The 14,098-nt window shown below is 44.7% G+C and overlaps 1 protein-coding gene across 4 annotated transcripts in view; it reads right to left on the reverse strand.

The window, feature by feature from the left end:
- NUSAP1 (nucleolar and spindle associated protein 1) overlaps positions 1–14,071 on the reverse strand; it is a 47,639-nt gene extending 33,568 nt beyond the window's left edge. For all 4 annotated transcript variants that reach the window (XM_030814279.1, XM_012507458.2, XM_030814278.1 and 1 more), the window contains exons 1-2: positions 13,861–14,071; positions 4,817–4,885 (exon numbers count right to left, since the gene is read on the reverse strand). In XM_030814279.1, the coding sequence (XP_030670139.1) occupies positions 4,817–4,885; positions 13,861–13,953 (162 nt within the window). In that variant the 5' untranslated portion in view covers positions 13,954–14,071. The remainder of the gene's footprint in view (positions 1–4,816; positions 4,886–13,860) is intronic.
- Positions 14,072–14,098: the final 27 nt, after the last annotated feature.

Below are 14,098 nucleotides of genomic sequence, written 5' to 3' on the forward strand. Positions count from 1 at the left end.
TATTTTTTTTGTTTTGAGACAGAGTCCAGCTCTGTCGCCCAGGCCGGAGTGCAGTGGTGTAATCTCGGCTCACTGCAACCTCCGCCTCCCAGGCTCAAGCAATTCTCCTGCCTCAGCCTTATGACTAGCTGGGATTACATGTACATGCCACCATGCCCAGCTAATTTTTGTATTTTAGTAGGGACGGGATTTCACCATGTTGGCCAGGCTGGTCTTGAACTCCTGACCTCAGATGATCCACCCACCTTGACCTCCCAAAGTGCTGGGATTACAGGCGTGAGCCACTGTGCCTGGCCATACATTAGTATTTATTTATTTATTTATTTATTTATTTATTTATTTTTGAGACGGGGTCTGGCTCTGTTGCCTAGGATGGAGTGCAATGGCACAATCTCGGCTCACTGCAACCTCCAGCTCTTGAGTTCAAGCAATTCTCCTGCCTCAGCCTCCCGAGTAGCTGGGACTACAGGTGCATGCCACCATGCCTGACTAATTTTTGTATTTTTAGTAAAGATGGGGTTTCACCATTTTGGCCAGGATGGTTTCGATCTCTTGACCTCGTGATCCGCCCGCCTCGGCCTCCCAAAGTGCTGGGATTACAGCTGTGAGCAACTGCACCCAGCCATCAGTATTTTTAAAAAGTTCCCCAGCCTAGGCAACATAATGAGACCCCAGTCTATACAAAAATTTTTTTTAAAAAGTAACAAGGTGTAGTGAGTGTGTCTGCAGTTCCAGTTACTTATGAGGCTGAAGTGGGAGGACTGCTTGAGGTCAAGTCTGAAGCAAGCCGATTATGCCACTGCACTCCAACCTGGTTGACAGAGTGAGACCCCATCTCAAAAATAATTAAGAAAAAAATATAAAAAAGTACAAAATATGTCTGTTGGGAATGAAAGAATAAAGCTTAAAGAATAGAAGGACTGGCTGGGTGTGGTGGTTCACGCCTATAATCCCATCACTTTGGGAGGCGAAGGTGGGCATATCACTTGAGGTCAGGGGTTCAAGACCAGCCTGGCCAACATGGTAAAACCTCCACTCTACTAAAAACACAAAAATTAGCTGGGCATGGTGGTGTGCATCTGTAATCCCAGTTACTCAGGAGGCTGAGGCAGGAGAATTGCTTGAGCTGGGGAGTTGGATGCAGTGAGCCGAGATCGTGCCACTGTATTCCAGCCTGGGCGATAGAGCAAGACTCCATCTCAAAAAAAAAAAAAAAAGAATAAAAGGCCTTAACCAGAGGTGAAATATTACAGAAGCAGAATAGTTCCAAGTGATGTAAGGTCCAGGATATGCCCAGAGAAGTAGATGGCTGATCAAGAGCAAAAACAAAGATCACTAGCATTAAGGGACAAGGAGGCCACAGTAGTAAGAAGAGACATCCAGATGGACCTTTGAACTTGTCCAAAATAAGATGAGGACATGAGGAAATGATGACAATGAGACAGAGAACACTAGAGAGTAACTAGGAGCTCAGCAGATGGGAGATTAAAATAGGTAAGCATATGCGGTGGCTCACCCCTGGAATCCCAGCACTTTGGGAGGCCGAGGTGGGAGGATCACCTGAGGTTGGGAGTTTGAGACCAGCCTGACAAACATGGTGAAACCCCGTTTCTACTAAAAATACACAATTATCTGGGTGTGGTGGCGCATGCCTGTAATCTTAGCTACTTGGGAGGCTGAGGCAGGAGAATCGCTTTAACTCAGGAGGTGGAGGTTGCGGTGAGCCGAGATCGTGTCATTGCACTCCAGCCTGGGCAGCAAGAGTGAAACTCAGACAAAAAAAAAAAAAAAAAAGAAAGAAAAAAAATAGGTGATCATAAATTTCAAAGGAGCAGAGTTTTTTTTTCCCTTTATCTTTGGCCTTTTCAAGATGAGCTAAAAAAGAAGCAGGGGTTTTTACATGAGAATAGAAAAATGTGATCTGGATCCCACTTTCCAACTCCCTGACAGTCATGGAGAAGAAAGTAAAAGAGGAGAAACTGGCAGAGCATCTGTAATCCCAGCACTTTGGGAGGCAGAGGTAGGCAAACTACTTGAGCCGAGGAGTTTGAGACCAGCCCAGGCAATATTGTGAAACCTCGTCTCTACTAAAAATACAAAAAATAGCCAGGACTGGTGATACACAGCTGTAGTCCCAGCTACTCAGGGGAGCGAGGCAAGAGCATCGCTTGAGCCTGGGAGGTCCAGGCTGCAGTGAGCCCTGATTGCACCATTGCACTCCAGCCTGGGTTAGAGTGAGACCCTGTCTCAAAAAAAAAGTAAGAGAAACTGTTTCCATGTATTAGGTTGGTGCGAAAGTAAGTGCGGTGTTTTTTTTTCTTTTTTCGGAGACAGAGTCTCATTCTGTTGCCTAGGCTGGAATGCAGTGGCGTAATCTTGGCTCACTGCAACATCTGAATCCCAGGTTCAAATAATTCTCCTGGCTCATCCTCTCAAGTAGCTGGGAGTACAGCTGTGTGCATCCATGCTTGGCTAATTTTTGTATTTTTAGTAAAGACAGTGTTTTGCCATGTTAGCCAGACTGGTCTTGAAATCCTGACCTCAGGTGATCCACCCACCTTGGCCTTCCGAAGTGCTGGTATTACAGACGTGAGCCACCATGCCCGGCTTGGTTTTTGTCATTTTTTTTTGAGATGGAGTCTTGCTTTGTCACCCAGGCTGGAGTGCAGTGGCATGATCTCGGCTCACTGCAAGCTCCGCCTCCTGGGTTCACGCCATTCTCCTGCCTCAGCCTCCTGAGTAGCTGGGACAACAGGCGCCCACAACCACGCCTGGTTAATTTTTTGTATTTTTAGTAGAGACGGGGTTTCACCATGTTAGCCAGGATGGTCTTGATCTCTTGACCTCATGATTCACCTGCCTCAGCCTCCCAAAGTGCTGGGATTACAGGTGTGAGCCACCGCGCCTGGCCTGGTTTTTGTCAATTTTTAAAGTAATGACAAAAACCACAATTACATTTGCACCAACCTAGAAGCAGTACCTTTGAGTTACACATGTTGCTGAATATAAAGAGACAATTTTTTATTGTTGTTTTTTTTTTTGAGATGGAGTCTCATTCTGTCTCCCAGGCTGGAGTGCAATGGTTTGGTCTCTGCTCACTACATCTGCCTCATGGATTCCAGTGATTCTCCTGCCTCAGCCTCCTGAGTAGCTGGGACTACAGGTGTGCGCCACCATGCCCAGCTAATTTTTGTATTTTAGTAGAGATGGGGTTTCACCATGTTGGCCAGGCTGGTCTCAAACTCCTAACCTCAAGTGATCCACCCGTCTCAGCTTACCAAAGTGCTGGGATTACAGGTGTGAGCCACTGCACCTGGCCTATAATTTTAATTTCAAATGGCACTACAATCATGTATCTATAATCATAAAAAAGAAATTCATTGATATAGAAACTTTTAAAGCTAGAATTCAAAAATAGTTCTTGTCTATTTTCAGTTAATTAAAGCCTGGAATCAAAAATAAATTTGACGCCAGGTGTGGTGGCTCACACCTGTAATCCCAGCACTTTGGGAGGCTGAGGCAGGTAGATCAACTGAAGTCAGGAGTTTGAGACCAGCCTGACCAACATGGTGAAAACCCCATCTCTACTAAATATACAAAAAAAAAGGGCCGGGCACAGTGGCTCACCCCTGTAATCCCAGCACTTTGGGAGGCCAAGGTCGGGGGATCACCCGAGGTCGGGAGTTTGAGACCAGCCTGACCAACATGGAGAAACCCTGTCTCTACTAAAAATACAAAATTAGCCAGGCCTGGTGGTGCATGCCTGTAATCCCAGCTACTCAGGAGGCTGAGGCAGGAGAATTGCTTGACCCCAGGAGATGGAGGTTGCAGCAAGCTGAGAACACACCACTGCACTCCAGCCTGGATGACAGCAAGATTCTGTCTCAACAACTACAACAACAAAAAGAATAAAACAATCTTGGCTCTAATGGAGCACTCATTCATCCGTTTAGGAGTCATGCCTTATCAAAAATCTTTGATGTGGGTCTGAAGCAGCCATGACAACTCCTATCAGCCATCAGCAGTGTTTTATAGCTTACAAGTCACTTTCACAATCCCTACTTCATGTGATGCTCACAACACTCAGTTCAGCAGAACAGATATTATTTCCATTTTAAAGAAGAGGAGTTTGAGTTTTCTAATGTTGCAGAGAAATAAATGAGAGCTGGTACTTGACCAAGGTGTTTCTGATTTCAAATCCAGTTCCCTGTCTACTCAAATCATGCCATCTCTCGTAATATTTGGCAACTAGTACTCAGGCTTTGTATTTGTGTAAAAACATGTTATTCAACAGATTACTTGGTGCAAAACAGTTTCACCATTCACAACAGCAGATAGTTAATCTGAAAGGATTCAGTCCTTGGCACTATTACCAATAATGATCTCTTTTTTAATAAACAGCATTTTTTTTTTTTTTTTTTTTTTTTTTTTTTTTAGAACGGAGTCTTGCTCTGTCACCCAGGCTGGAGTACAGTGGCACGATCCTGGCTCACTGCAACCTCCGCCTCCCGGGTTCAAGCAATTCTTCCTGTCTCAGCCTCCTGAGTAGCTGGGATTACAGGCTCCCGCCACCATGTCTGGCTAATTTTTGTATTTTTAGTAGAGACGGGGTTTCACCATGTTGGCCAGGCTAGACTCGAACTCTTGGACTCAAGTGATCCACCTGCCTCTGCCTACCAAAGTGCTAGGATTATAGGCGTGAGCCACCACACCCGGCCAACAGCATGTCTTAAATCATCACTAGTTGTGTGTTAATTGACCATTAACCAAATATTGTTTTGCTAGCTAACAGGTAAACATGAAAAACATTACTCACCTGATTCTCATTTCCTTTTCTTGCCTCATGTTTAATGTGGCCTTTCAAGGCTTTTAACAACTTGTCTGCCTGCAAGAGGGACCTTATTATTAGAGCCAAAAGTCAAATAAACAAGGAAGATACCTTGAACATTTTTTGCTGTTCTTGTATTTATTAAATGTACTCTGGTCAGACCATAGGACTAGAACCATTACTTAGAAAGAATGGGTCTCTGCTCTAAGGAATTTCACATCTGAGTGGGAAAGTTAGACAAGGAAAGAGGCAATTGCAATACAGTGGGGTAAATGCCCACGCTAGGAGGCTCAGGCTGTCACAAGAACATAGGTAAGCATGGCCATCAAAGCTGGGACTGCCAGGTTACACTTCAGCAAGCATCTGCACAGGGCAGTTCTCAGATAAAGATGTGATGTCTCTAATTGCTGAGATCTGAAGGATGAAAAGGAGAGAATGTAGAGAAACAGGTAGAGGAATGGCACAGCAAGGCAACGAGGGTGGAGTCTGCAGAACTTAAGTTCAGTGTGGCTGGAACATGGAGCTGTTGTAGGATATAGTAGGAGAGACAATGCTGGGAAAGTGAGCAGGGCCCTGATGTTACCAGGCCTTGTAAGCCTTTAAAGAGTATGAACTTTACCCTCAGAGAAAAGGGCAATCTCTGAAGAGTTTGCAGCAAGGCAGTGGATGACCAATTTTGCATTACTCAGAATGATTACTCTACCTGCACATTGTGCAAGATGCATTTGATGGGGATGAGCCAGAGATGCGGTGGCCTGAACTAGAGTGGGGGGGGCGCTAAGGCAGTACGGATGAAGTCAAAACCTTCTTAGGAAGAGAAATCAGTGTGAACATGAGAGTTGAGGAAGAGGCAAGCTTTGTTATGCCAAGGTTTCTGGCTTGGACAGCTGGTGAAGTGTGGTGTGGTCCCTAAGATAAGGAATGCAAAAGGTGATGGGGTCTTAGGGGGATGGTTATAGGTCTCTGCGGTGGGGAGGGAACACTGAGCTTCTCTTCCCAGCCTAGGAAAACCTCCCTTCTTGTTCTTTCCTGAAAGAAGAATGTTGATTTGATTGGTTACATTTTTCTGTGATTTAAAAGTCAAGTTTGGTTGAGCGGGGTGGCTCATGCCTGTAATTCCAGCACTTTGGGAGGCCGAGGCAGGTGGATCATGAGGTTAGGGGTTTTAGACCAGCCTGGCCAACATGGTGAAACCCTGTCTCTAATAAAAATACAAAAATTAGCTGGGCATGGTGGTGTGCGCCTGTAGTCCCAGCTACTTGGGAGGCCGAGGCAGGAGAATTGCTTGAACCCAGGAGGCGAAGGTTGCAGTGAGCCGAGGAGATGACGCCACTGCACTCTAGTCTGGGCGACAGAGCAAGACTCCGTTTTAAAAAAAAGAAGTCAAGTTTTTTGGTTGGGTTCTCTTTTTCTTCCTCTGCCACCCAGCCATGCAGTTGAGGGCCAGAGCCATCCTTCTCAAGGTGGGCCCAGCCACCAGGTTTGGCTCTATTCTTCTCACGCCTTTTATCATGGGCCATGTGTCCAGTAGAGAATGGCAGAGATCCTGAAATTTGGTTTGTGCTCAAGCTTTTGCTTGTGGTGCAAGCCTTAGCCACAGTCTCCAATCCACTTTACCAGAATGCTCTGCATCGAGATATTAGGCACCATTTCAGCTAGTACTAAAGTGGTACCTTATTTTCTACTTGTTCCCTGAACCACCCTTGGGGTTTTCTCTGGGAAGGGGATGATTGGCAGGGCAGAATTCAGGCATTCTTGATTTTTCTAATACTCTCTTAATATATCTTCAAAATCTCACCAAACATACAAAAATGCATGAAGTGAGGCACCTGTGGCAGAACCCAGTAAGGAGGTTGAATGATATGAGGTGGTGTTCAAGAGTTGTGCTGAAGGTGCAGATGTTACTTATCAGCATATATTCATGTATTCCTTCAACAAGCATTTATTGTGCTGGCACTGTTCCAGACACTAGAGAGTGATGAATTAAACAGACAAGGTGATTGCCCTCCAGGATCTTCTAGCAGAGGTGAAACAGTCTGTTACCCAAGAAAGCTGGAAATGAATGATGTGACATCAGGTATTATGATGCAAAAATAAAACTGGGCAACTGGGGTGGGGTGGGGATGCTACCTGAATTAGGATGGCTGGGAAAGGCCTCTCTGAGGTGGTAGCTTGAACTGAGATGTGAATGAGGAAAGAGGCAGCAGGTGAAGAGCGCTCCAAGCAGAGTTAGCACCAAGAACAGGAGCCCTGAGATGGACCCATTTGAAAGACAGAAACTGCCCTTATAGTAGGAGTATGGTGAACACTGAGGTGTATGGAGGGCAGGGAGATCAGAGATGTGACCAGAGGCTGGGTCAAGTAGAGAGGTAAAGGCCACAGCAAAAATTATGAATTTCGGCCAGGTGCAGTGACTAATGCTTGTAATCCTAGCACTTTGGGAGGCCGAGGCGGGCATATCACCCAAAGTTAGGAGTTCAAGACCAGCCTGGCCAACAGGGTGAAACCCCATCTCTGCAACAAATACAAAAATTAGCCGGGCGTGGTGGCGGGCACCTGTAGTCTGAGCTACTCAGGAGGCTGAGGCGGGAGAATCGCTTGAACCCAGGAGGTGGAGGTTGCAGTGAGCCGGAATTGCACCACTGCACTCCAGCCTGGGTGACAAGAGCGAAACTGTCTCAAAAAAAAAAAAAAAAAAATTAATCTCTTCCCCTAAATTGTTATTAGAAAAAAACGTCAGGCCTATAGAAAAGTCAAAGTAGGCTGGGTGCGGTGGCTCACGCCTATAATCCCAGCACTTTGGGAGGCCTGAGGCAGTCAGATCACCTGAGTTCAGGAGTTCCAGACCAGCCTGAACAATATGGAGAAACCCTGTCTCTATTAAAAATACAAAATTAGCTGGGCGTGGTGGCACATGCTTGTAATCCCAGCTACTTGGGAGGCTGAGGCAGGAGAATTGCTTGAACCCAGGAGGTGGAGGTTGCGGTGAGCTGAGATCATACCACTGCACTCCAGCCTGGGTGAGCGAAACTCCGTCTCAAAAAAAAAAAAGAAAAGAAAAAGAAAAGTTGAAGTAGTGTAATAAACACTCATATTTCCCACCAAGACTCAACAATCATTTGCATTGTCTCATATTTGGTTTCTCTATATTAATATATACTTCTTGTGAAAGAATTTGAAAATAAGTTCCAGACATCATGATTCTTCACCACTAAATATATCAGCCACATCTCCTAAATATAAGAAGAGATTTTCCCACATAACCTCTAATGCATTAGTGTACTCAGAAAAAGCAATAATTTCCTAATATCACCTAATATGTGGCCCATAATGAAATTTCCTTCTCTCCAATTTTAGCTATTTTCTTTTTAAAAAAATTTCCCTCCAAATCGGGGTCAAACTAAGTTTCTCTCATTACACTGGAAAGAGTTTAGATTTTATTTTAGATGTGAGGGAAGTCATTGGAGGGCACTGAGGAGAAAAAGACACGTTCTAAGTTTCTTTTTTTTTTGGAGACAGAGTCTCACTCTGTCGCCCAAGGTGGAGTGCAGTGCTGTGATCTTGGCTCACTGCAGCCTCCACCTCTCAGGTTCAAGGGATTCTCGTGCCTCATCCTCCCGAGTAGTTGGGATTACAGGCACATGCCACCATGCCTGGCTAATTTTTGTATTTTTTTTTTTTTTTTTTTTTTTTTTTTTTTTTAGTAGAGACGGGGTTTTGTCATGCTGGCCAGGCCGGTCTCGAACTCCTGGCCTCAAGTGATCCACCCACCACGGCCTCTCAAAGTGCTGGGATTACAGGCATGAGCCATTGTGCCTGGTCTCTCTCTCTTTTTTTTCTTTTCCCTAAGTTTCAAATATCACTCCAACTACCAAGAGAACACTATTTCGTGAGGTAAGAGTTGAGGCAGGAAGCCCAGTAGGGAGACTGAGGCAGTGGTCAAGAGATGAGAGTGCTGTGGCACAGGTTTGCAGCATTGGAGATGGTGCCCAGAGGTCAGATTTCAGGTCTATTTAGGAGGAGGTGCTGACAAGGATGGATGGCTGTGGGTGAAGAAGAGGGGAATCCAGGGTGATCCAAACTGGGCCTGAACCATGTACTGAGATGGGGAAGAGACTGTCAATGCTTGGACCTGACTGTGTTGTTGAAAATCTACTTAAATACACGAGTCAGCATCCTAGGGGACAGAGAGGTCCTACTGGAGATGTGGGTTTGGGAGGCATTAGCTTTTGGGTAAATTTTAACTTACGGGAATGGGCCGGACGCAGTTGCTCATGCCTGTAAACCCAGCACTTTGGGAGGCCAAGGCAGGTGGATCACTTGAGGTCAGGAGTTTGAAACCAGCCTGGCCAACATGGTGAAATCCTGTCTCTACTAAAAATACAAAAAAATTAGCTGGGCATGGTGGCAGGCACCTTGTAATCCCAGGAACTCGGGTGGCTGAGGCAGGAGAATCACTTGAACCTGGGAAGTGGAGGTTGCAGTGAGCCGAGATTACACCACTGCACTCCAGCCTGGGTGACAGAGCAAGACTGCGACTCAAAAAAAAAAAAAAAAAAAATGGCGTGGATAAGATCACCGAGGGATAGAGCACAGTTAGAGAAAAGACAGCCAGGAAGAGAGCCCTGGGGGCACTCCACATTTAGAGATCTGGCAGATGAAGAACCAACCAAGGAGACTAGAAAGAAGTGCTAGTAAGGCAGGACAGACTGAAATATCAAAGTCTAGAACAGAAAGTGGCTGGAGCAGAGGGGAATGTTCAATCATGCCAAATGCTACTGATAGGCACAGGTGAGGGGAGAGAGGGAACACAAGCTTTGTAAGATGGTGACCTTAATAAAGCAATTTCAGTAGAAAAGAACAGAGAAATAGGGCAGTAGATGGAATGAGGACATGGGATCAGGAGAGGATTTTGGCTTTTTTATTTTTTTAAAAGATGGGTGATAGTAAAACATGATTGCATGCCTTATGGCAAATAAGCTAGCAGAGTGGAGAAATTAATGCAGGAGAGAGGTTCTAATTGTAGGCATGTAGTCCTAGGGGAAGCAAGAGGGCCCAGGATCTTCAGCATAAATGGAAAGGTTGCCCTTAGACAGGCAAAGAAGCAGAGTATGCGGATGTAGATGCAGGTTGGCTAGAAGGTTTGGTGGTGGGGCCAAGCCTAGGGGCTCATGCCTGTAATCCCAGCACTTTGGGAGGCCAAGGCACGAGGATTGCTGAATCTCAGGAGTTGGAGACCAGACAGGGCAACATAGTCAGACCTCATCTCTACTAAAATTAAAAAAAAAAATTGGCCAGGCAGGGTGGTCATGCCTGTAGTCCTAGCTACTCAGGGGGCTGAGGTGGGAGGATTGCTTGAGCCCTGGAGGTTGAGGCTGCAGTGAGTCCTGATTATGCCACTGCACTCCAGAGAACTCCAGGCTGGCTGACAAAGCAAGACCCTGTCTCAAAAAAAAAAGAAAAAAAAGGAGGGGATTTGGTGGTTAAACGATGAGGCAGTTTTCTGTTGATTGCATCTATTTTCCCATGACCTATGAGGTAAAGTCATCAAGGGAAGGAAGGGAGCCAAGTTGAGTCAAGATGATAAAAAGTAATTATCCTCAAAAGTAGGAAAGTTCATGACTAAGAAGAAAATGGGCCAGGTGTGGTGGTACGTGCCTGTAATCCCAGCTACTTGGGAGGCTGAGGTGGGAGGATGCCTTGAGCCTGAGAGGTTGAGGCTGCAGTGAGGTCTGATTGTGCCACTGCAGCTTGGGCAACAGAGCGAGACCTTATCTCAAAAAAAAAAAAAAAAAAAAAAAAAGGAGGAAGATCAAATGCCCATATTAAGGTTTAGAGTTGCATATTTAAAATAAGTTCGCTCAACAAAGTTAGGTGTTTTCTCCAACTACAGTTAGCTGCAGAGGTATAGGCAAAGATTAAGCACACAGCTGGGTTTAATCAGGCTTGGGTTTTCCCAGGTGAGTATAAGGAGGTGCAAGGAAGTGGAAATAGTGCCAGTGCTTGTAATTTAAGCTTGAAAGAAAGTAAGTGAGGGCATGAGTGACAAAAGGACCAGTCGCCACACTAACGTTAATAACCGGCTCCTTCAAATTGCTATACCATTAAGAGAAGTCTCTCAAAAGAGCTAATATTATCTCCTATATATTTATTTATTATTATTGCTATTATTATTTTTAGACGGAGTTTCACTCTTGTTGCCCAGGCTGGAGTGCAATGGCGTGATCTTGGCTCACTGCAGCGTCTGCCTCCCTGGGTTCAAGCAATTCTCCTGCCTCAGCCTCCCGAGTAGCTGGGATTACAGGTGCCCCCCACCACGCCTGGCTAAATTTTGTATTTTTAGTAGAGATGGGGTTTTGCCATGCTGGCCAGTCTGGTCTCAAACTCCTGACCTCAGGTGATACACCTGCCTTGGCCTCCCAAATGCTGGGATTACAGATGCAAGCCGCCATGCCCGGCCATAAATTTATTTTTAATAATATCATACTAGTAAAATTATCAATATTTGATTAAAATGAAACACTACAATTTAAATAAATTTTACTAGTACAAATATACTAGTATACATCAAAATATAGTATATTTGGTATATTATATAGTATATTTAGTATATAGTATAATATTTAGTATGTTATAGTATATTTATATTTATAGTATATTTAGTATACTAAATACTGAATACGCTAAATATATAAATTTAGTATATTTATATATTTATAGTATACTATATTTATCTAGTATATATAGTATATTAATATAGTATTTTAGTATATTTATATAGTATATTTATATATTTAGTATATTTTATAGTGTATTTAGTATATTTAGTATACTAGTATATTTATAGATACTAGTATATACATTATATATTTATACTAGTAAATATAAATATAGTATATACTGTAAATTATAAATACTATATATACTATAAATTATAAATAATGAGCTCTTGGGTTGTACCAAGTTAATAATTTAAAACATCTTATTATGGAAAATTTCAAACCTAAAAAAGTAGAGAGAATAGTGCAATCCCCCCATGTACCTATCTCCAGTTTCAGTAATTATTAACATTCTTCTGTTCTTACTTCATCTAGTTTCCCTCTCTTTTTCCTTGAGTATTTTACAGCAAATTTTACAGGTATCATAACATTTCACCTATAAATACTTGATTCACATATAAATACTTGATATGGACCAGGCGTGGTGGGTCACTCCTGTAATCCCAGGACTTTGGGAGGCCGTGGCTGGAGGATCGCTTGAGCCCAGGAGTTCAAGACCAGCCTGGGCAAGACGGCGAAACCCTATCTCTACTAAAAATACACACACATACACACACACACACACACACACACACAGCCAGGCAGATAAAGGAGAAAGAAGGTGATCTGAGGCCAGAGGGTCAAAATGAGCAATGGGACAAAGATAGATAAAAGTGCCAAGTGTTCAGGGATGCAGCCTTGGATAAAAGATTCTAGCTACGCAGCAAAAAAGCCTAAGGAATTTAGGCTGAGATATTAAGGCTTTGTTTATGAAGTGTAGGGGAGCCACTAACCACTACATCCCAGAAATATCTCCAAGGAAAACCCTTTGGTCATTCAGCCCCAACAGGCACTTAGGCCCTGATTATTTTGTTTAAACAATTTAGGCCAGGCGCTGTGGCTCACGCCTGTAATCCCAGCACTTCAGCGGCTGAGGCGGGCGGATCACGAGGTCAGGAGTTCGAGACCAGCCTGACCAACATGGTGAAACCCCATCTCTACCAAAAATACAAAAATTAGCTGGACGTGGTGACACGCGCCTGTAATCCCAGCTATTCAGGAGGCTGAGGCAGGAGAATCGCTTGAACCCGGGAGGCGGAGGTTGTGGTGAGCCGAGATCGCGCCACTGCACTCCAGCCTGGGTGACAGAGCGAGACTCGGTCTCAAAGAAAAAACAAACAAATAAAAAAAAAACATTTGTGACAATTGATTTAGGCATTTATTCACTGTATCACACCCTGCAGGAGAAACCTCCAGAGTATACAGCAGTATTATGTGGGAAGTCTCAACTATTAACAAAATATATAAAACCGCTATCCTACATTAAATCCCCAAATCTCCTAACATCCTGTTTTTGTTTGTTTTTGTTTTGTTTGAGACTGAGTCTCGCTCTGTCACCGAAGTTGGAGTGCGGTGGTGAGATCTTGGCTCACTGCCACCTCGGCTTCCCAGGTTCAAGCGATTCTCCTGCCTCACTCAGCCTCCCAAGTAGCTGGGATCACAGGCAAAAAGCTGGGATCACAGGCGTGTGCCACCACGCCCGGCTAATTTTTTAATGGCCAGGCTGAGTCTCGAACTCCTGACCTCAGGTGATCCGCCTGCCTCGGCCTCCCAAAGTGCTGGATTACAGGCGTGAGCCACAGCGCCGGGCCAACTCTCCAAACATCTTGTAGCCTCGGAGTCAAAGACCTTACTGGTTTTGATAGAGACCATCAACACAACAGTCATCAATAAGTACATGACTATACTAGATCAGGGCTGAGTTATAAAAGTTTACCCAAGGAGGTGGTCCCCTAAAAGTCGATTTGTTTTTTTCCTGACAGGTCCATCAATAAAGTTTCAAGAGATTATCGGCAATATTACAAATCACTGAAGTCTGTTTGGGGTTTTCCAGAAGCTGAGCCAATTATTTACTTGTCTAACGATTAACGACACCCCTTGTGCTTTCTGGGCCTGCGTTTCGTAATCGACGCCCTGAGAGGTATAAAGTAATTTCAAAACAAAACAAAACAAAAAACAATAAACCACCCCTCGGAACAGAGCTTATCATGTGAGCACCCAGACAAGCCAGCTTCAAAATGAGGTGAAAACTACAGTTCCTCTTCCGTTTATCAGAGTTCTAACTGGGACTACCGTGAACCACATCTACCGCCCGAGGGGCAGGGACAGCTGCCTCAGTCCCCGGGCTTCCCTCTCGGTCCCTTCGCACCGCATCTCTCCGAGGCCGCTATTCCCGCCGCGCCCGCCCAGGGACCTGCACCGCTAGCGCCGTACCCTCAGGTTGGCCCGGAGACCCAGACTTTTGGCTAAGTTCTGCAGGTCACTGTACTTGAGGGAGTCCAACTCTTCTAGAGAGGGGATGATCATCGCGATTCGAAATCCCGGCGATACTCAGAAGATGGATCACCAAACTTCTTCAGCGCGGTTCAAATCCCTGGCGCCATTCTTAACTTTGACTAAGCAGAAATTTATAGACAGTTTAAATGAAGAATGCCGCGCTTCCATTGGTTGA

The sequence above is a fragment of the Nomascus leucogenys genome, chromosome 6, assembly GCF_006542625.1.
Source record: "Nomascus leucogenys isolate Asia chromosome 6, Asia_NLE_v1, whole genome shotgun sequence".
Classification (NCBI taxonomy): Eukaryota; Metazoa; Chordata; class Mammalia; order Primates; family Hylobatidae; genus Nomascus; species Nomascus leucogenys.